This window comes from Camponotus floridanus, unplaced genomic scaffold (assembly GCF_003227725.1).
Source record: "Camponotus floridanus strain SB8 unplaced genomic scaffold, Cflo_v7.5 scaffold157, whole genome shotgun sequence".
Lineage (NCBI taxonomy): Eukaryota > Metazoa > Arthropoda > Insecta > Hymenoptera > Formicidae > Camponotus > Camponotus floridanus.
The window spans coordinates 61,319-85,730 of NW_020229278.1; the positions used below are offsets into that span (position 1 = coordinate 61,319).

At 30.4% G+C, this 24,412-nt stretch overlaps 1 protein-coding gene across 5 annotated transcripts in view; it reads left to right on the plus strand.

The window, feature by feature from the left end:
• Nucleotides 1-24,412, plus strand: part of LOC105252451 (cytospin-A) — a 65,081-nt gene that overhangs the window by 28,085 nt on the left and 12,584 nt on the right. For all 5 annotated transcript variants that reach the window (XM_011259811.3, XM_011259857.3, XM_011259829.3 and 2 more), the window contains one exon: nucleotides 8,281-8,469. In XM_011259811.3, the coding sequence (XP_011258113.1) occupies nucleotides 8,281-8,469 (189 nt within the window). The remainder of the gene's footprint in view (nucleotides 1-8,280; nucleotides 8,470-24,412) is intronic.

Consider the following 24,412-nt stretch of genomic DNA (forward strand, 5'->3'; position numbering starts at 1 on the left):
TTAAGTTTTTGCATACATTAATATTTTAATATATATCTATTTATATAATAATCAAAATATATACATAAACATGCGATGAAAAAGCAGAGCTTATCTTTGATGTATTGAAAATTAGAAGGAAAATTAAAATATTAATTTACGCAAAAATTTAATTCTTTAATAAACAATATCATACCATGAAATTATATAGTAAATGATTGTTTATTAAAGAATTAAATTTTTGCAAACATTAATATTTTAATATATACATGTATGTATTATAATAATTTGGTTGATAATTATATAATTAATAATATCGTTGTAAGAATATTTTATTTAATTGTTTCTACCTATTATGTATTAATTAAAATATTTTAATTTTTTTCTACTCAAATCGGTTTTCTTCTGAAGTAAGGCTGGCATATATTACATATATTTTATTTTGTCAACATAAAATATAATTTACGGTTTTTATCTTACGATACTCGATTCTTCGAAGCGGCACGACAAATCGCTCATAATTTACGTAATGTTGTGTGAGCATTGTTGTTAGCCAGGTGTCGGATTACGTTAATACCATTTAGAATGAAATCAATCTGTTTTATGGAGCTCACCGGTTGATCGATCGATCGTTCACTTATTTGTTCGCAACAAACGGATCTGACGAGAGGGCATTGACCAACGGTCAGCGATCAAACTGACCTCATCAGTCGGTTGAGATATACTGGATACGATATAACTTGTTGAATCAGGTTTTCGATTCTTATCCCTAGTCTTTTCCAAACTCACCATCTTAAGTCTCGATATCTTTGACGATAATAAAATTGATTTTTCATCATTTCAAAGTGAATACTTTTCAATAATAAATATAGAAATATTCGGAAGAAAATAAAAATTAAAGTGACATCTTTAAAAAACAATAAACGCGTTTATAAAAATTATACACATGTGTATACACAGCAATAAAATGTAAATAACCCTCAGATTGATAAATATATAATATTAAATAATAATATATAATATTATAATCGCACGAATATATATAAAATTTTATAATCCATGTATATCTATTATAATCATCATCTTTAAAAAATAATAAACGCGTTTATAAAAATTATACACATGTGTATACATAGCAATAAAATGTAAATATCCCTCAGATTGATAAATATATATAATATTATAATCGCACGAATATATATAAAATTTTAATCATGTATTAATTTTATAATCATATCTATTATAATCATATACCTATATTATATATATCTATTATAATCATACACTGAGGAAAAAATTATTTTGAAATAAAAAATTTTTGTCAACTCAAGAAAGCTATTTATTCAATGGGTATTAATCACGTATTTACTTGTATTCAAAACGTCTGTTTGCTTAAATTAAGTATTTATTTACACATGTTTAAAAAATATATATGCTTAAAAAAATATAATTTTTAATTAAATATATTTATTTTAATTTTACAAAATATTTATTAAAATGCATTTTTTATTCACAAAAATTTAAAATTTTTTAATTTAAAAAAATAATATATTTAATTTAATAAATTATAGTATATATTTTACAAAAATAGTATTTAAATATAAAAAATATGTAAATGAAAATAATGAACTTAATAACATGCATATTTAATTAAAATTAAATGCTTTTGCCTAAATGAAATAAACAATTCCTTGTATTTAAAGCAAAAGTTTCAAGAAAACAAATTTATTTGATTTAAAAAAATTTTTCAGTGTATATATCATATGTTCATCATTTTATCAGAAATTATATATTCGCATTTTTTAAACGAAATATATATGATTTTATATTTGCGATTACAATATTATACATATTTATCAATCAATCCTAGAGATGTTTCCCACATTTTATATCGCTGCATATGTGTACACACATGTACATTTTTTCATAAACACGTTTATTATTCTTTTAACGTTTTTATTTTGTTATCTTCTCTAATATTTCAATGAAAATATTTCTATCTAAATAGTATTTATTTTGAAATGATGGAAAATCAATAGAAAATCAAGCCACGCAAATATTCTCGAGATGACTTCATTAGATAATCTTCGACGAGGCACCTTCCTTCGCGCGTTGTTTTCTCGATTATAACTTAGCCGCCGAGAAGACGCGATAACGAAATTAGCATTGGTGCGTGAAACCGACTGCCACCGTCTTTCTTAATTATTCCCGCGGGGGAAAACGTTAACAGCGCGCACGCACACGTGCGTTACGCAATTCCCTTCCCCGTTAATCACCTGCACCGTACACACACTCCTCGCAATCACGTTGCGTTAAATGCGCACGTCGCATATTACGTAACATATATCCTATTGATTCCTTGCGTAACTAGAAATTCAACGACTTTCCCGCGTTTATGCTGGACCGATCATTATCGAGCGTGCGGGCGAATGGACGAGCGATCGTTTACCGCCTGCGATTCTTTATTATGCAACGAAATTACGGATTGCACATCGATTGTTTGTCACGCAAATTCTTCGTCATTTGTGGGCGCAAATAAATGTTTACGTGTAGAAGCGATACAATCTTAAAATTGTTGACAGAGAAATAAGTCGGCTATAAATATGATTGGAATTTTCTAACGTATTATTTTTTAAAGAATCGAATAAATTATATGTAACATAAAACAGACCATCTCTGAAATAATTAATATTTAAAAAATTACGAAACTTTTTTTGTGTCTTTAGACATTTAATAAAAGAAATTATTATAAAAATTATTATAATTATTAATAAAGAAATTACCAAAAAATGCTTTTATTTAAAAATATAAATAAAATATAAAAATTTAAAATATAAAAATATAAAAATATAAATTATAAATATAAATTAAAAATATGAAAATATCAACTTTTGAAAATTATATAAATAATATATAATTGTGAACCTTAGAAAATATGGGAAAATTAGGAAATATATAATATTGAAATATTTTTGTATGCATTATGTTACACAATAATTTAGAGTTATTACCGCGAATTAATTAATTTCATCAATTTTAAATATTTTTTTATAAATAATAAATAATAATTGATAAATTACTCACCTCTGCTACATCATCCGACACCTACGTCTAGATCTTTTCTTCCTCTTTCTTCTCTCATTCTTCTCTTTATCCTTAGTGCTTCTTCATGACACACACAAAACATGTTTAATTACGAATAACAAAACATAACGATCGCGCACTTTATTCCCGATATTAACAATGTTGCGATATATACTTTATTATATTGAAATGAAAAAGCAATACGAAAACCACGTATGATCGGCGCGATTTTATACGGCACTCCCGATTAATTACGATGCATAACTTTATTATATCAAGATGAAAAAGCAATGCGAAAACTATGATTCACTCGATAATTCACTCGGCGACACTCGCTGTGACACAATGTATTTTTTATCATTAATGAATAGTATATAATTCGAATTTTTTAATATAATTTTATGTATATCTCGCATTAGATTAGGTTAAATTAATATAAATGAATAAAAATAATCAAATTAAAATTGAAAATACATATGCGTGGATTTTAATATTCTCAAATATAGTTAAATATATCGATATTAAGTTATTTGCTCTGATTTTCATCGAATAAATCTCCCGAAATATATTTTGAGAAATTACAATATTGTAAAATCACATTACTCATGCGATTGATATAAAGAAATGAGTTTAATAACAATTATATTAATTTATGTGTGTGTCATCATGCGAGTTAATGACACGATAAACCGATATCAAAAGATATATAATCGAAATTAATATTGCAAAAACAGTAGAATTCCGATGCAAAAATTTCGCAAAATACATATTATTAACAAGAACTCGATTCGAATCATTTATCACAAAAATTAATTAATTATGCGAGCCGATGTTAAAAATATGAGGAATGATATCGCGTTTCGAAAAATAATACGACGATAAATGCGGAGTGATATGCGCCACTACCTACTCGCTCGAGTGTCGCCGTATGAATGAATAAGGTCAAGGGTATACTATTGTTTACCTGTGACGCGTAAGGAATTTATCCATCGCGCGAGCAGATTTTGATCAAATAAATCGTTCCTTCTTTTACCAATGTTTTGAGAAATAACAATGTAACATATTTATATAATTTTATGTATATGTATACAGGGTGTCCCAGTTATCTTCCGTCATCTTTCAAAGACAGATTCCTAGGATCATTTGAAGACGATTTTTCTTCAGCGAAAATGTGAATGAAGGCCATCATTTTTTGCATGTTCCCGATTTTTATCATTATATAATTAATTAAGTCTTAAATTAAAATTCAACTAAAGTAAACTATATTTAAAATTAATCGAAGAATGTGATTTTGTTAATATTTTATTTCTACAAAGCTTACGAAAAACCTCTTATTTCCAATCACTTATAATTCGTTGAGGAAAAATCGTCTTCAGACGATCCCAGGAATCTGTCTTTGAAAGATGACGGAAGATAACTGGGATACCCTGTGTAAGTGATTGATAATACATATACATATGTGTATATATATATTTTTTTAAAATAAAATTAATGATTTAATAAAATAATGATTGAAGGATTGGATAGAATAATGATTGCGCGTGAAACCACTCGATTAAGAATGTATACTTTATTTGTGACATTTTGTGATTGAAAATGATATCGATTTTATTCTAATGATGCTGCGCTAATCGAGTTAATGGCATGATAAATCGTCAAGAAATATAGAAATTAGCATTGCAAAAGCACGGTAGATTTTTAATGCGCAATCTCGCGAAATACGTATTATTAACAAGGAGTCGATACGTCATACGAATCACAGGAAATCTATAGTTTATCACAGGAATTATATAGGAAAATAATCAATTACGCAAGTCGATGATAAAAAATACTAAAGAACGTTAAAAATATTAAAATACGTTTTGGAAGATACAATAGAAGAGTGATTTACAAAATTGCTTTGCTCGAGCGTCGTCGTACAAAGGAGCAAGGCCAAGGCCATACTAATATTTGCATATGTATAGGTAACACGTTATCGGTGCTATATGTACGTCGACGTGTAAGATACACGTCGAATAACGGATAATGCTTATTAGCTTGAAATATTTAACACAATGAACACGTATACGGAATATTTTGTATGTTTCTTAAATTTTTAAGATAATATGCTGTTGAATCATGGCTTTTAATTCTCTTTATTATTTTTGATCGTATTCATTACTGGTAAATCTTAATCCAAAAATTATTATATAAATAAATATTATTTATTATTTATTAATATTATTTATTATATAAATACATTATTATATAAATTAAAATAAATCGATGAAATATTCAAAATGTGAAGCAAAATATATATATTTGAATCTATTTTAAGAAATAATTATCACAGTATATATTGCAATGAAACATTAATTTATAATTTATCTCCTGTCACTTCAATTTTTATTTTAAATGATTATATTGTGGAAATAATATTCGCAATGAAATAAATGAAATAAATAATTGTCATCATATAATACATAAATTTATACGTAACTTAGTAAATAATGTTTAAAATTTCTCTTGATTCATCAATATATGTCTAGGATATTTTTAAACATAATTAAACTTTTATTGCGTATATTAATAATCGATATTGAATCAGCTTTTGATTTTTTTATATTACTTACTGATCAGCAATAATCCAACGAATAAATAAGTAGCATGAATCGCGTTTATCACTATATTATTTTTCGAAACGAGATCATTTTTTTATTTTTGTCGGTTCGCATAATTCGATTAATTTTTGATAAACGACTCGATAGATGACATGTCGCCTGCTTATTAATAATATGTCGCAAGATTTACGCATTGAAAGTCTACTGTGCGCTTTTGCAATGCTAATGTTGATTATATATATTTCCTGATGATTTATTATGTCATTAACTCAGTTCACGTAGCGTCGTGTAATATCAGAATGAAATCATTTTCAATCACAAAATATCGAGTAAAATGTAAATTCTAAATCAAGCGATAATATCACGACTCCTTTGCAATCATTATTAATCCTATTTTTCATATCTGAATATCAATCGTTCACATATACATACATTACGCATGTATAATAAATATATAAATATATAATTACATAAAAAAAATATTAAAAAATATATACATACACATTATATTGTTGTTTTTCAGAAATATGGGCGAAAAAAATTATGAATTATTAAATAAAAATAAAATTATTAATTAAAAATTATTAAATTATTTCTATCAAGATTTGTTCGCGCAGTTGCTAAATTCCTAACGTTCTTTCTATAAACGCTATAAGCACGACCTTGACCTTGTTCATTCGTACGGTGACACTCGAGCGGGTAGGTAGTGACGTACGTCGCTCTGCGTTTATCACGTATTATTTTTCGAAACGCGATCATATTTTCATATTTTCATCATCGGCTCGCATAATCGATTAATTTCTGTGACAAACAATTCGTATAACATATATGCTTTTACGAGACACTAAGAATTTCGATTATATTTCTCGACTTCATTGTGTCATTAATTTAATTTATGTAATATACATAAACATATGTAAATGATAATGTAAATGATAAATTATAAATTATTGTTTCATTGCAATATATACTGCGATAATTATTTCTTAAAATAGATTCAAATATATTTTGCTTCATGTTTTGAATATTTCATCGATTTATTTTAATTTATATAATAATTTTTGGATTAAGATTTACCAGTAATGCACAGTAAAAAATTTTGTGTTAAATTTAACATATTTCACATGTCTCAATTTATCCACTCTAATTTTAACGTTAATTTAACAGAAGGCAAGTATGTAAATAAATAACACAAGTAATATGTTTAAAAATTAACACAAAAGTGTAACACTTAAACTTTATCTGGAAATAAAGTTGATGTTAAATTAACATATTTATAATGTTAAATTTAATTTTAAAAAAATGTTCTTACATTTTTATGATAAATAACAGAAGAGATATGTCGATTTAACATATGGAAACTGTTATAGAGAGAAAAATAATACAACTTATCTGTTCATTTTAACATATAACATATTTCATCAAAAATTCGTGCATTTAATTTACATATTAATTGTGTTGTTTTAACTCTTAGAAACGGTGAATATTAACTCAACACAGAAATGTCAAAATAACGCAATGATAATATGTTACATTAATATAAGAGTATGTTAAAAATTTAACACAAAAATTTTTACAGAAAATTTTAACAGAAATACAAAATGTTTTTTACCGTGTGAATAAAATCAGAGTGAAATCGACAAATGTAAGTAAATGCAGCCTTGATCTTGCTTATCCGAATGAATACGAATCGCTCTGCTCATCTATCGAGACGCGATCGTCCTCTAATATTTCTATCATCAGTTTGCGTAATTAATTAATTCCACGATAAACGTCGTCTATAATATACCGGCTGCTTATTGATACATACGTGTGTCACGTGAGTGTCTAATGAATTAATATTAATCCAGCGCCTCAGGGACGGCATCCCTATAACTTTACGTTCCCGAAATGGACGGAATGAGAGCGCATCACGCGATTTGGCCAATTGGTCTTACCGCGGTCAATGCCTTCGTCAATTAACCCATTCAGACCCTATGTGCACAATTATGTATAAAAACTTTAAAATCATTTGAAATAGTTATTTGTTAGAATTAGTTTCCCTGCGATCTCTCGGTGGAAAAAAAATATATATATATCGCGAAAAAAATATATATACAGAGTGTCCCAAAACTCATAATCAATCTTTTAAAGACAGATTCCTGGGATCATTTGGAGACGATTTTTCCTCAGCGAAAATGTCGATGAAGGCCATAATTTTTTGCATGTTCCCAATTTTTGTCATCATATATCTTTGCAATTAAGCCTTAAATTAAAACTTAACTAAAGTAAACTCTGTTTAAAATTAATTGAAGAATATGATTTTGTTAATATTTTATTTCTACAAAGCTTAGTTTACGAAAAACCCCTTATTTCCAATTACTTATAATTCGAAAATTATTAGTGCCTCGACATTTTCGTTGAGGAAAAATCGTCCTCAGATGATCTCAGGAATCTGTCTTTGAAAGATTGATTATGAGTTTCGGGACACCATGTATATATCTCGTCGTTTTAAACCCTTAGCATCAATAAAAATTAATTCGATAATGTTTTACAGAAAAAATTCAGGTCTGAATGGATTAAGAAATAGAAATATACAATCCCTGATTTAATCACAGACAAATAATGTGGATTTCAGGGCGAAACCCGCGGAGCCGGCAGCAACTGCAGCGGCACCGGCATCAACGAGATCAGCGTCGAGCACGGGACGAAAAAGGGACGCGGTCGCGTCGCTCTTCAGCGCGAGGAGGCCGGCAGCGAGTAAGAAAGCCGAGCGCACCGTCGTCCGAGGGGACAAGGCGACGAAGCCGGCGAATCAGCGGCTAAAGTAAGTCCTCAAGCATGATTCCTTGCGTGAGCGTCATCGTTTATAAAATAAAAAAAAGACGAAAACGAGAGAAAAAACGAGAGAGGAAGAGAGAGGAAAAAAAGCGCCGCGCGCGAGATGCGTCTGTTCGTCGTTAGTTTGCGCGAACGGGTTCGACGACCCCCGGCCTCGGGCTCCGGGCTCCTTTCCCCATCGATTTCTCGATGCCACGCGCTGTACGAATGGCTGTATCGAGGATATATCTTCGGATATATATATCGATTCTCGAGGACGTCGCCGAGATCGCCGAATGCTCAACTGCGATCTTGACATATGTATATCTCGGCGAGATACGCGATATTTATTTCTAAGGTAACGACAGATGGGATGATTCACGAGAAGCGAAGTACGATTGATATTTTTCTAAATGCGCGATTATTAATTCATTTTTTGTGTAACATATTTTATTTTTCTTTATTTTATATTCTTCATTTTTTTTTAATATTTTAGCGCGAGGTGAAATATAATATATTAAACGTGTATTTATACATGTTAATATATTAATGCAACCAAATTTTTTTCCCAGTGTATTTATATACTGGGAAAAAAATCTGGTTGCATTAAATTTATATACATGAAAACGAAATTTAATTAATTCGTATTATACATAAAATCATAAACTTATTTTTAGTATTTTATTTTTTCAAATAGTTTACTTTTTTCAAATAATTTGTAATAATTTGAAAGTATATAAAGATGCATTATATGAGAAAACTATATCAAATTAAAGTTGTATATTTTTCTTAATTATTTTAACTCTTATTCTTTTAACGCGAGATATCTTGCAACTTCATCAATCTTCGGATTTTGATATATTTGAATAATGTTTTTTAACTTTGTAAAAAATTAATTTTGGGGAGGCAGAAAATAAATTCATACACTGAGAAAAAAATCTGGTTGCATTAATTAGAATTCTGTAGATTCAACCAGTATGTTTGTTGGAAAATGGACGAACCAGAATTCTTGTAGGAATTACCAGATGAATCTGATCAATTTTTTCCTGTTAAATTTACCAAATTTTCTGGTTAATAATAACTAAACTCGCCAGCACCAAGTCTAAAATTGTTTCCATCTAATCTCAAAAGTCTATTTAATATTCTGAATTCCAACAAGATTATTGGATAAATTCAATCCAGATTATTGAGTAAATTATTTTAAATCCAGTTTGTTAAAAATTAAACTGATAAACAGTGATGCAAGAAGAGGAGCTCAAACACACACAATCAGAGAGCTGGCGTCCTCTTTCTGGCACTATTGCTCGTAAGAAAAAAAATATACTTTGGATTTAATGTTAATACTAATTCTTTATATACATTTCATGGCAAATATTGAATGCGAGTTAAGTTAAGAAGCAAGCAAAGAAATTAATGCAATAAGAAATTTTATAAATCCAATCAGAAAATACTGACCAAATCCTTATAGTAAAATCTATTAAACGTTCTAGTCATAAAAAATCGAGTCTTATCATGATAACTAGAAATTCTTCGTTTGATTTAATTTGAATTAATAAAATTTAATAAAAATCTTCAATCATATACGTCTTGTTGGTACAATCAAACGATTTTTCTCAGTGTATATACATGGCATTCTTGATTCTTATGCATGTAGTTTTCTGGTTGACCTCGATATATGTATCTGGTACAGTATTTCCGTGTCTGTAAATTTTTATCTCGAAGTGAACGCTACAACTTAGTAGTCGATTGAGAATTTTCTTTACGCGCGAGTTCTGTTTATCTTTTTTCCATCCTTCTTTAATCTTGATACATTCACGTTCGATTTTTTGCCTCGGTTCATATATATCAGATATATATGGTATGAAAAAGCAGTCGCTTGACGCGTAACTAATCGCATTTAATTTGTGCCGCGTATTTTTGACGCATAATCGACAGATCGTGTTTCGCCAAAAATACATCCAGCTACGTTAAATTAGTCGCTTTTTCATTCTCGATTTATATCGCGAGTCCAGTAAATTGTGCCGTTACCTTAGGAATAAATAAATCATCATTTGCTGCAAAAATAAATAAATCGTCATTTGCTAAAACGAGTTTCGAGAGTCGGACAATGATAATTGACGATGTAATAAAACATATACAAGGTGACGCAAAAATATAAAAGTTTAGTGCGCGTTTATTTCATTCTGTTACTTGCAAAAAATAATAAAATTGAAAGAAATTTATATTATAATTGAAAATAATATATGAAAAAACGGCATATATATTTATAAATTGATGGAGTGAAAACTTGAAGAAAACTATTGAAAATAAATTTATTTCTTAATATTGATTTGTCGTATTTTTATTTAATTAGTATCATATATACATTTAAGTATACATGTATATAATATACATTTATAAGTATATAATATACATTTAAGTATACATGTAATATATATAAAGGTTCTTATAAAAAATTCATTTATGCAGGGAGGATTAAAAATTTATAAATACTTAATTAAAAATTATTCAAGATTAAAAGCAATTATAATTGGTCGATTTGGACATTGTAGTATTTAAGAACATCGAGCAACTATAGGATCGAGATTTTCTTGATGCCTTTGCGCCTCGTATTTGCGCGCTCACTTTCTCTCATTTCCCGTTTCTCGACGGTTGGATTTCGCGAATCTTTCGAAATATTCCTCATCGATAAAAGGAGGCGAATTGCTGTCTTCTGCATATAATTGCGCTAAACCAGTTTAAAATTCTCTTTAATAATATTCCAATTCGTGCTATTGAAGCTGCATCTGCAGCAGCTTTCTTTTTTGCAAGATCTGTAATAATTTTGGTAAAGTATATAATTTTTAATTATTTTGTGAGAAAGAAACATACAAATCCATACGATATATAACAAGAAATAATTATACATTACAATACAATTTTTTTTCAAGTTTTCTGAATAAAATATTTAAATATTTAAATATTTAAATATTTGAAATAATGTTTCGATATAACGGATAATTGAAAGTCACAAAAAAGAATTGAATAAATATAAAGCTACTTATGAGCTCTAGGACTTATAAATGTATTCCATTTGCTCAGAATTTTAAAAATTCGCGTGGTGCAGGATTTCCTTGAATTTTTAGAGATCGAGTATATGCTTCATGCGTATTTATTTTAGTCTCACACTCTTGCTTTGTTTATTTCGACCATGTACAAATTTAATGTTACCTTGTAACGTATATCGCATCATATATCTTTCGCCGAACAACTCGCGCCTTTTCTCAGATATTCGCCAACACTTAAATATCGATATATCGGTACACGCGTGGGTCTCAGGCCCATCACTAGCCGACGACCCACTCTCTGGCAATGAGAGCGGCACTTGGTACCGACCCACATACCCAGTGAATCAAAAGTCAATGGGCGGCGCGACGCGCGTCGGTGCGTCCTAGTCGCGTAAAATCACGAGAGAGAGAGAGAGAGGGGGGGGGGGGAGAAGATACATCACGAGTAAATTTATAAAAATTCGCGGATAAGCCGATTTTTCTCGCGATCTTGCAAGATAGAATCTCATTTCTTAACGTAGCGTGTGAAGCGATCATTGTTCTCGTTTAACGCAACAATGTCTGAATTATCATAATAGTTGAAATGCCAACTATGTTTATTTCATCGGAAAGTTTTATGAATTTTTTTGAAATCGCGAAATATAGTTATGTAAAAAATTATTTTCGGAAATATCTAATTTAGATTAAAACATTCATTATGAAATTTATATACATGAAAACAAGATTTAATTAATTCGTATTATACATAAAATCATAAAGTTATTTGTAGTATTTTATTCTTTCAAATAGTTTATTCTTTCTCAAATATTGTAATAATTTGGAAGCATATAAAGATGTATTATATGAGAAAACTATATCCAATTAAAGTTATATATTTTTCTTAATTGTTTTAACTCTTATTCTTTTAAGGCGAGATATCTTGCAACTTCATCAATAGTCGGATTTTGGTATAATATTTGAACAACGTTTTTTAACTTTGTAAAAAATTAATTTTGGGGAGGCAAAAAATAAATTCATACACTGAGAAAAAAATGTGGTTGCATTAATTAGAATTCTGTAGATTCAACTAGTATGTCTTAAAAAATGGACGAACCAGAATTCTTGTAGGAATTACCAGATGAATCTGATTAATTTCTTCATGTTAAATTTATCAAATTTTCTGGTTAATGATACTAAATTGATCAACACCAAGCCGTCTAAAATTTTTTCCATCTAATCTCAAAAGTCCGTTTAATATTCCAACAAGATTATTAAATATTAGATAATAGAAAGACAAAATATTAGATAAATTCAAGATTACTGAATAAATTATTTTAAATTCAGTTTATTAAAAATTAAATTGATAAACAGTGATGTAAGAAGAGAATGCAGCTCAAACACACACAATCAGAGAGCTAGCGTCCTCTTTCTGGCACTACTGCTTGTAAGAGAAAAAATATATACTTTGAATATAATGTTAATACTAATTCTTTATATACATTTCATGGCAAATATTGAATACGAGTTAAGTTAAGAAGCAAGCAAAGAAATTAATGTAACAAGAAATTTGATAGTTCCAACCAGAAAATACTAACCAAATCCTTATAATAAAATCTATCAAATGTTCTAGTTATAAAAAATCGAGTCTTATCGTGATAACTAGAAATTCTTGTCTGATTTAACCAAAATGCCTTCAATCATACACGTCTTGTTGGTACAATCAAACGATTTTTCTCAGTGTACAATTGCAATATATTATTATATTAAAATATATTGATAAATTATATTGAAAATAAATATTGATAAATTACATTAAAATATATTGCAATTTATATTAAAATATTAAAATTTTTTTCAAACAAAGCCACGCATAGTTGAAAGATCCTTACATCCTCAAATTTCTTTAAAGCAGCAAAGAAATAAACGTTCTTCTAGTTATAAAAAATCGAGTCTTATCGTAATAACTAGAAATTCTTGTTTGATTTAACCAAAATGATTTAACCTTCAATCATATACATCTTATTGGTACAATCAAACGATTTTTCTCAGTGTACAATTGCAATATATTATTATATTAAAATATATTGCAATTTATATTAAATTTATATTAAAATTTTTTTCAAACAAAGCCACACATACAGTTGAAAGATCCTTACATTCTCAAGTTTCTTTAAAGCAGCAAAGAAATAAACGTTCTACTTATAAAAAATCGAGTCTTATCGTGATAACTAGAAATTCTTGTTTGATTTAATCAAAATGCCTTTCAATCATATACGTCTTATTGATACAATCAAACGATTTTTCTCAGTGTATCTATTACACTTGCAACTGTAAATCGTTGAATAATTTATCCTAGAAATGTTTGAACAAAATATGAAAGCAAAATGTATGAAGCCAAACTAAAAAGTGATCTTAATATATAACGAATTATATAAAAGAAGCTTATTATCCTGCTGGCATCTGCACTCAATTTAACGACGCAGCAAGAACGTCGGCACAGTGATGTATCGAGCGTTTAAACGCTGTCTCTTGGTTTTGTCGCGAAGCAAAGACGGGGATGTCGACAGAGCGGCCACTGTTGGCGACGATTAAACGGCCGCCTCCGCTGCTTTGTAATGCGCGCGTGGAAACGAGCGAGAGCTTCTAAACGAAAGGGTCTCTGAAGAAGGGCAGGAAGGCAATTGACTTCTCTCGCGTCCGAGCGAGAAAGAAACAATGAGAGACGAGTATGCGAGTGACGTCATTGCTCTCAAAAGATACGCTCCCGGATTCATCGTCACGTTTCCCAACCGCGGTAGCCTTACTTGGTAGATCGAAACGAATTCCGAGTTCTCACGGGACGAGTTAGTTGGACCATTATATAGAATTGTAGTGCTGTACGTATAGAAATTTCCGATAAAAATCAGAGATGAAGAGATAAAAACGGGGAAAAAAGCTATCATGACAGCTATCAGCTGTACGATCTTCGATGGGAGTCTCCCATCGTATTATACGACAGGAGATGTTTTCAAGTGTGATTTCTCTCGACGCGAGATACGATTTTTGCACGGTGCATATTTATTTGCGCAAATGACTGCGCCGATGAACGTTTACACAGTAATAAATTTCACGTCGTCTGTATTTCCCTCCCACGCTTTTGGCACCGTATACGGATCATTTCGGATTTCTGTTGTCACTTATTTCGTTCGAGATTTTATTCCTTTCATTCCCAGACCGCATATTTTTCTTCTCCCTCAGTGTGAAGCATTCTTTACTTTAGGATGCCTTCTATTTTTCTCATCGTTCTGCGCAGTCACTTTCTCTCTCACGATTATGACAGTTGCATAACTTTAACGCAACTCGACAATGAAAAAAACATTTATCTCTCTCTAACCAGAAACACCTTTGTAGACAGAATGACGTCAGTAGTTGATACGAACGGGTCTGTACATACACTACACCTTGTGATAAGGATATCTACTTGTGTCTCGTTGACGCGAGATAAAGGTACATATTTTAAGCGAGTTCGAGACAATTCAATAAAACAGAGCTGTTCTTTTATTTCTTCAAGCATCCGCTTGGATATCGGATAATGTTTGAAAATAGAATAGAATTTCATTAGTGTGTCCCGACAATTGTAAATAAATGTAATGGAGTACAATAAACCAATCATTAAAAAATAACAGCGCAATACGAGATAAAAAATACCGTGAAATATATACAGGATGATTCATTTTAATCTTAAGAGGCAAATATTTTGAAAAATATGCGAGATACGAAAAAATGTTTCAGACAAAAGTTATATGGTTTTAAAGGAGACATAAGATGATGTCATTAATTTGACTTTAAATAGTTACTTGAAGATCATGTGAAGGTTACCCTCAATTTTTTAAATCGAACCGCCTATTTTTTATTACATATTCTTGTAGCTTATCTTGAGAGCTTTCCAAAACACTATAATTAAGTTAGTTTTCATTAACTACTTTCCGAATTATGAGGCTTGAAATCGTTTTTTAATTTTACATAAACCGTAAAATATCTTGTAAAATATTCATTTTTCGATTATCTTATCTTAATACTTTTATGTACAAAATAATGAGAGGAATTAATTGGTGTAAAGAAAACATAGTTGTTTCGAAAAAAATATGTAATTTACAATTAACAATTACATATTTTTTCTTAAAAATAACTATGTGTTTTCTTTACACCAATTGATTCTTCTCATTATTTAGTATATAAAAGTATTAAGGAGAGGTAATCGAAAAATGAATATTTTACAATATATTTTATGGTTTATGTAAAATTAAGGAACGATTTCAAGCCTTATAACTCGGAAAGTACTTAATGAAAACTAATTTATTTATAGTATTTTGGAAAGCTCTCGAAATAAGCTACAAAAATATGTAATAAAAAATAGGCGGTTACGTTTAAAAAATTGAGGGTGACGTTCATGTGACCTTCAAGTAACTATTTAAGGTCAAATTAATGACACCATCTTATGTCTCCTTTAAAACCATATAACTTTTGTCTGAAACATTTCTTCGTATCTCGCATATTTTTCAAAATATTTGTCTGTTAAGATTAAAATGAATCACCCTGTATAACTTAACATACATTTTTACGGTCACAATTTGCACCTAAATAATTAATCTTTTCTACAACAAGATAAATATAATTTAATTGAATATGCAATTATTTGACAGAGAATATATCCTCGCCGCAATATTTATTAGTCATAGGTTGAGTCGAATTATTAGTAAAGAATTGTGAAAATGTTGAATTTAAAACGCGCTTAAATTAACGACAATTTAGTATGTAAATATATTTAATTTTAGGCGAGTCGCGTGATCCAAGAGAAACATTTTTATCTTGATGATCACGTAATATAAAATTGCCTTGAAACGACGCTCATCGAATTCGACGACGATACATATATCGCGCATTCTCTATAAGAAATTTAAATCGCATCGCAGAGTCTGGTATCTTCAGCTTCGGTATGCGCGCTAATAACTGCTTACGTATCATTGCGATACGATGTTGAAATATTAATGGCTGAATGAATAATGATTAATAAACAGATCTGTAAATTTCGAGACGCTGAGTTGTTTTCGAAGGTCTAAGTTGACGTGTCGAGTCAGCAATGATTCCGATTGTGGATTAATCGATATCTAATTAATGTTGTAGGAAATGTCATATGGAAAATATAAAACCCGCGCAAGAAATTTAATCCGAATAAATTTTATTCCCCTTGATAAAACTTTTACGTGTAATTTTGATGGATAATAATTTCAAAGTCAAAATATAAGAAAATAAAACTATAGTATAGAATGCAAAATTATTTTCGAGTCACTCATTTATTAATAAGGTCGATTTAATCCATAAATCTTTTAACTTGAATAACGGAGTAAAATGAAAAAATTACTTTAATAATTGCGAAAAATATTAAAATTTTTTAAATAATTGAGCAAATATTTTATTCTAATAATAAGAGACGATTTGGCGAAAATTTCTATCGGTACTCGTGGTAACGGAATCTCGCGAAACGGTCGCGGATGCCGTACCAGGGCACAGTACCATCTCTGTTCCGTATTATCTCTTCGATCTCGGAGCTTCATCACTTCGTCCTCTGGACGATGACGTCGTCGCGAGCACATATTGCCTCGCCACGTGCACGAAATTGACACCGTGCCGATTCGCGCGAGGAGCAACCGTGTGTGCTGCTGTTATCTGTCTACTTGGATTACGATCGATGTGTGGCCGCATAAAATACCCTCCAGGCGACTTTTTTGCGATTCTCCCGCCGATATAAGAGCCATTAAGTAACATAAGTCTTATCCAGTTTACTTCGAAAAATAATATAATTCGTGAAAGTAAAGCAGAGAGAAGTTTGAAAAAGTTTGAGATTATACACACAGAAAAAAAGAAGTGTCAAATCAAAATTTATATACTTAAACTAACACGTTCATTGTTTCGTATATACGCAACAATTTCTAATCTTCTTAGAAGAATTTAATAATTTTAAATTTCAACAATATTATCGTCTTATTTTAATATTGTAATTGTCACCTCAAGAATTATTTAATTCTACTTTAAGAAAATTATAATCTTTGATTTAAAAATGTTATTTTCTATCCAACATTGTTTCTTTTCCATTCAAGGAAATTAAATCTTAAATCATGAGAATATATTTTTCTCGCTTGAATTATATAAAATGGCTTTATTCAAGTAAGCAATTATTCAAGCAATTATATTTTTCTTAAATTAACGCGATATAATCTCATTTCAAGATTTCCATGTTAAAACTAAATATATTTTCAAAATAAGAATGTCCTTTTTTTTGTGCACTGAGAAAAAATCTGATTGCATTAATTAGAATTCTGATAGATTCAACCAGTATGTCTGTTGGAAAATGAACGAACCAGAATTCTTGTAGGAATCACCAGATGAATCTGATTAATTTCTTCCTGTTAAATTTACCAAATTTTTTGATTAATAATACTAAACTCGCCAGCACCAAGTCGTCTAAAATTTTTTCCATCTAATCTCAAAAGTCTATTTAATATTCTCAATTCCAACAAGATTATTGGATAAAAATTCAATCCAGATTATTGAATAAATTATTTTAAATTCAGTTTGTTAGAAATTAAACTGATAAACAGTGATGCAAAAAGAGGATGCAGCTCAAACACACACAATCAGAGACATCCTCTTTCTGGCACTACTGCTCGTAAGAGAAAAAAGATACTTTGGATTTAATGTTAATACTAATTCTTTATATACATTTCATGGCAAATATTGAATACGAGTTAAGAAGCAAGCAAAGAAATTAATGTAATAAGAAATTTTATAGATCCAATCAGGAAATACTAACTAAATTCTTATAGTAAAATCTATGAAACGTTCTAGTTAAAAATCTAGTTAAAATCTAGATAAGAAATCGAGTCTTATCATGATAACTAGAAATTCTTGTTTGATTTAATCAAAATGCCTTCAATCATATACGTCTTGTTGATACGATCAAACGATTTTTCTCAGTGAGTAATTGTGATTTATATTTATTATTACACTGAGGGAAAAATTTTTTTGAATCAAATAAATTTGTTTTCTTGAAACTTTTGCTCTAAATGGAAGGAATTGTTTATTTCATTTAAGCAAAAGCATTTAATTTTAATTAAATATGCATGTTATATCAAGTACATTATTTTCATTTATATATTTTTTATATTTAAATACTATTTTCGTAAAATACATACTATAATTTATTAAATTAAATATATTACTTTTTAAAATTAAAAAATTTAAAACTTTTGGGAATAAAATATGCATTTTAATAAATATTTTGTAAAATTAAAATATAAAAATATTTAATTAAAAATTATATTTTTTTAAACATATATGTAAATAAATACTTAACTTAAGCAAACAGACGTTTTAAATACAAGTAAATACGTGATCAGTACCCACCGAATAAATAGTTTTCTTGAGTTAACTAAAATTTTTTTATTTCAAGATAATTTTTTCCTCAGTGTATTATATTTTTTGATATTGAAAAACGTATTATTGCGATATAATTTAACATTTTTCTTAATTTCTTTTTTTAATGTAAAATATTCTGGCGAAAAGAGCGAGAAATCACTAAAATTTTACGGTGTGGAGCGCTCTCATGCGGGAGAAGAATATATGCTACTTGTGGTCGCATTTTTATTCGCGATTATTATAGCAGCGTTCCGTTGAACGGCTCGTATACCAGCTGACGAGAGAGCTCCGAGGGACCGTCGTCGAGGAGTGTCGTATTTCCGTCGGCCGGAAAAACGCATACCGGTTTGCCCGGGCGCGGAGGTTTGGTGCACGTGCGAATGCATCCGTGCCAGAGGCCCGATGCGGGGGCCCCGTCGTTACGGACGAACGATTTTACCGCACATCACGATGCAATCGCAGAAGCATGCGTCATCTTGCTTTCGATTCCTTTCTCCCTTGTCGAACTGCACATCAAAAATTTTAATGTGAAATATTTATTTTTCAAGAAATATTTATTTTTCGAGAAATTAGAGGCTAATTTTTATAAAGTATAAATTTGCTCAATTAAAAATTAAGTTCTCGCGGTTGAAATATCTGTGCCAATCTGATCGTTTCGTGGTTTCACTAGTTATTAATCACAAAATTACTCGCGTTAATATTAATTGCTTTTCGAAATAATATTTTTTAATACTTTTTCTTAATATATTATATATAATAAGAACGATTTAAAGGACAATTAGATTAAAATGTGAAAATTTAAGCTCACATTTTTTTTCGAACTTCAATTTAATTTCAATTTAATCTATTTTCATTATAAATCATCTTGATAAAGTTCGGAGACTTGTGACACCGTAGAATAGCGCTAATAATCGCATATCATAAATACTTGTATAACATCGATAAGAACCAAATATAATTGATAACAGTATCTGCTTATTATTCGGTCATTCAACAAACAGTTAGATTTGATGTCTCGAATGTGCCACATTTCATTCCTGCTTCTTGACGAGTTCTATATGATGATATAAAAATTTTATTCTCGGTACTTGGATACAATTACATACATACGCTTTACAAAAATTTCTAGAAGTATACAAATTTAAATATTGAAAAATTCATGCGCTTTATTTTTTTTATTTTATTAAATTATAATTTTGCTTTATTAAATTATAACTTGAAAATGTAGATACGCGAGTAAAAATTAAGCAGATGTGTATCCAGATACAAATCCAAGTTCTCGAAAAGCATCTATTTCATAAATATAATATAATTATAATAAATATATATATTATAATAAATATAATATAAATATAATAAATATAATATAATTATAATAAATATAATATAATTATAATAAAAATTTCTAGAAGTATACAAATTTAAATATTGAAAAATTCATGCGCTTTATTTTTTTAATTTTATTAAATTATAATTTTGCTTTATTAAATTATAACTTGAAAATGTAGATACGCGAGTAAAAATTAAGCAGATGTGTATCCAGATACAAATCCAAGTTCTCGAAAAGCATCTATTTCATAAATATAATATAATTATAATAAATATATATATTATAATAAATATAATATAAATATAATAAATATAATATAATTATAATAAATATAATATAAATATAATAAATATAATATAATTATAATAAATATAATATAATTATAATAAATATAATATAATTTACACAATTAAATATAATTTAATTAAATATAATTTACACAAATAATGAATAAAAGTTGATATAAAGAAAATTGCTTGAAATCGCGAGGCGAGAAGACGTTTCAGCCACCGGGTACATACCATATGTCGACCGTATGAGAAAACTGGTCGACCGGTGAGACGTCTGCGGATTCCGTGTGGCCTCCTTAAGCAGCTCTCCTCTCTGCTTCTCTCCTCCCTTCTCTTCCATGGTTGTGCCATCTTCGACGGCGACGAGGCGCGTACCCGTTCCCAAGAGCCCAATGGCTGTCTCTCTCCTGTACCATCAGCTCTCATCCGAGTAATTATCTCTCTCCCTTTCATTCTTTTTCTCTTCTTTCTCTGATCGAAAATCGATGCGATTCCGAGTTATCGAAGCGCGTCAGAGGGCAATCGACTGCTAGGAGATTGCTAATCTACGATTACCATGATCGGCTTACCTTAACCCTTTCCCTATCTTGTACCCGGCACAGCTGATAATTGATTTAATAAGTCGATGTTTCGCAAATGACAATTGAATTGATTATGATTGGCTTTACTGGATCTTATTTTGAAGCAGCTTGAAATTCTATCGAATTTGAAAGATTTCGTCGGGGATGTTAAATAGTAGACCGGAGCTGCGATACGGGAAAGAATAAAAATGGCGTCAAAATGCTATTACGCACATAGAAATCTCTTAAAATCCAATCTATCTCGCCAGAATGGTGAAACTCAAGATTTATAAGATGTTGGCCAGATGTTAGCCGTGCTAACATACGGCCTGGACCCTGAAAAATGAAGACTACTAGCATATAGCCACCTTTGAAAGAAAGGTCCTAAGGAGAATATTCGGCCCAATTAATGAGGAAGACGGGTCGTATAGAAGCAGATATAATGCTGAAGCTCTAGTGAATGGCGAAACAGTGACTCGCTTTGTATCTCAGAGGTTGAGATGGCTAAGACACCTAATTCGAATGCCTGAAGAAAGAGCAGTAAAGAAGATATTTCTTAAAATGCTGGATACCAGCAGAGAAAGATGGTTGGACTCAGTGGTTGGCGACCTGAAGAAGATGAACATCAAAAATTGGAGAAATCGGGCAGGAGATCGGGATGGCAGGAGATTGTTGCACAAGCTTTGGTCCATATATAGGACTGTAATGCTATGAAAGAAGAAGAAGAAGAAGAAGAAGTTAAATAGTAGACGCTTCTCATGCATTCGATTAGCTGGCAAATATTGTAATATTTTATTTAAAAATATTTCGAGCCAAAAACTTTGAGATTATAAGCGAGAAAATCATTCTTCCAAATAAAGTTTACTTTATATTATAGAATTTCGACTCGGAACATAGTTAACAACAATTCTCATTTAAAAACAATAACGAAAGAAATACGGTCTGAGTGATAACAATCAGAAAACAATAAAAAGAAGGCTGAAAGACCATGGCGCAGGATGTTAGCACGTAAAATAAATAAAAAAATAATAAATTGTCTAAGGTAGTAACATAATATGTTAATAATTAATTTGATGTAAAAGCACAAGTAGCATGTCTGAAAATATTAATTCAAATGAAAAATATATATGTATGTTTCGATCTTTTTTAGATCCTTTTCTATGTTTCGAATGGTGTTGTTAAAATAAAATTAAAATTAAAATTAAAATTTTCATTTAAACAATTCAAAGATTGGAAGGAAAATGAGAAAAAAATACGATGTTGAATTTTGGTAAAAATATTTTGAGGGAAAAATAATTTTAATTTTCGATAATATTTATTCGTCCTATCATAAATGATTGGAAAGAAAATGAAAAAGGAATATATTGAATTGTAAAAATAAGAAAAAAAATTTTTTTTTTTTTTTATTATTTTATTGGAAAAAATGAAAAAAATACGATGTTAAATTTTGGTAAAAATATAATATAATTTTGAGGAAAAAATAATTTTAATTTTCGACAATATTTATTCTTCCTACTATAAATGATTGGAAAGAAAATGAGAAAAAAATACGATGTTAAATTTTGGTAAAAATATAATTTTGAGGGAAAAATAATTTTAATTTTCGACAATATTTATTCGTCCTATCCCAAAGAGATTACAATGTAGCAAGACTGCACAAATTTTGTATCTTAAATATTTATTATATATTTATTCTATTATTTCCACACGTGTACTTAATTTCAAGCATTAACCAGTGATTCTTTTCGTTGCTCAATTAAGTTTGACCGTCGTCGGGTCTATTCTGCACGCGTATGCGATTTCCTCGGTCTGAATAGCAGACGAATAAGTTTCAAGTAATCTACAATTATGTTCTTTAAAAGGCGACGCGAGGGATCACGAGGGAATTTTCGAGGAGAATTCCTCAATGGCCGACGAATGCGGCCCGAGTACGACCTCTGGTTACATTTACAACTCGTTGGCCCTTCGGGGTCCGGCGAGGCGGCCGCCTAAGAAAAGCCTTGGTCGGAAAGGCGAGGAGGGGACCAAGGTAGAATTATAGGGGGGAGAAGAGAAGAGGGAAGGGGGAGATTGTCGAGTCGCGCATTCAGTACCCGATGCACCGTCGTACGGTATACGTCGTTTCTGGTGTCTCCAGTGATCGGATAACCGAATTCCTGTTCTCGAGAACATTCCTCAGCCGCTCGTCGTGTCTTGAGTCGTCCTTGGGGATCCTTGAGGAGTCAGTGGCACTCGGTCGTTCGTCCGTGGCGTGCTTGAACGAGGGACGGGGAGCAACAAGTGGTCGGAGCAAAGACGAGAGGGTGCTCTCGGACTCGCCATCGTCTCATCCGGCCCGGACCATCATCCCCGAAGAAGAAGCGAGGATTCTCGCGTCGAAGAAAGTGGCTCGAGGCCGCTCGTTCACTCACGAATCTTGGAATTCCTCGACGAGCGCGCGCCACACGATGCGACGATTGTTCGTCCATGTGTAACGTTGTCATCGTCGGTGTATCCTGAACGAACGAGAGAGATCCTTGTCCCGGGGATGAAGGGAGGTCCCAGCTTCGGAAGCGAACAAAGCGTTGCTAAAGATGAAGCTCTTGACGTCCAAGTTATTGTTCTTCTAGAGACGGACTCGGAGACTGAACGCTCGCGAAGGATACGTTTGAATGATGAATGAAAATTTCGTGAGCAATGTGAGAGCTTGATGAATGTGTTTTGAGATTTGTGAGTGTTTGAAACTGTAAGAGATTAAATACTCTCTTGCGTGATTGGTGTTATTCATCTTGATTTCGTGCATCGATCATCGGATTCGATGATTTTTAAAGAACAGAGTTTAAGATGATGTGTTTTAAACACGTTTTGAAAGTACACTGGAATTTTTGAATGGTCGAGGAACTTTGGATAAAATGAATTTTGCGACTGCCTTTCGGAGGAACTTATCGAGATTGATCAATTGACTGTGTCTAAATCGACAATAGTGAACGCATTGAAAGTGTATCGAATCTTAAACGAGTTTGGAGATCGAGAAACTTTTGTTTTTTTTTCGAATATCATGACATTTATAGAAATTACTCGTAAAGATATTCTCGATTTTATTTGATTTTATTCAGTTTTATCTTGATCAATTTTGCAATTCTGAGTGCATTGAAGATGCATTGAGATTGAAGTGTGTTTTAAGGTTGAGAAGCTCTCGTTACGCGATTTCGCAATTGCCCTCGTCGAATAAACTAATCGCGTGGATACGGATTAATTCCTATTTGGATCAACGATAAAAGCCTTCTAAACAAGGCTATGCTTGAGTAAC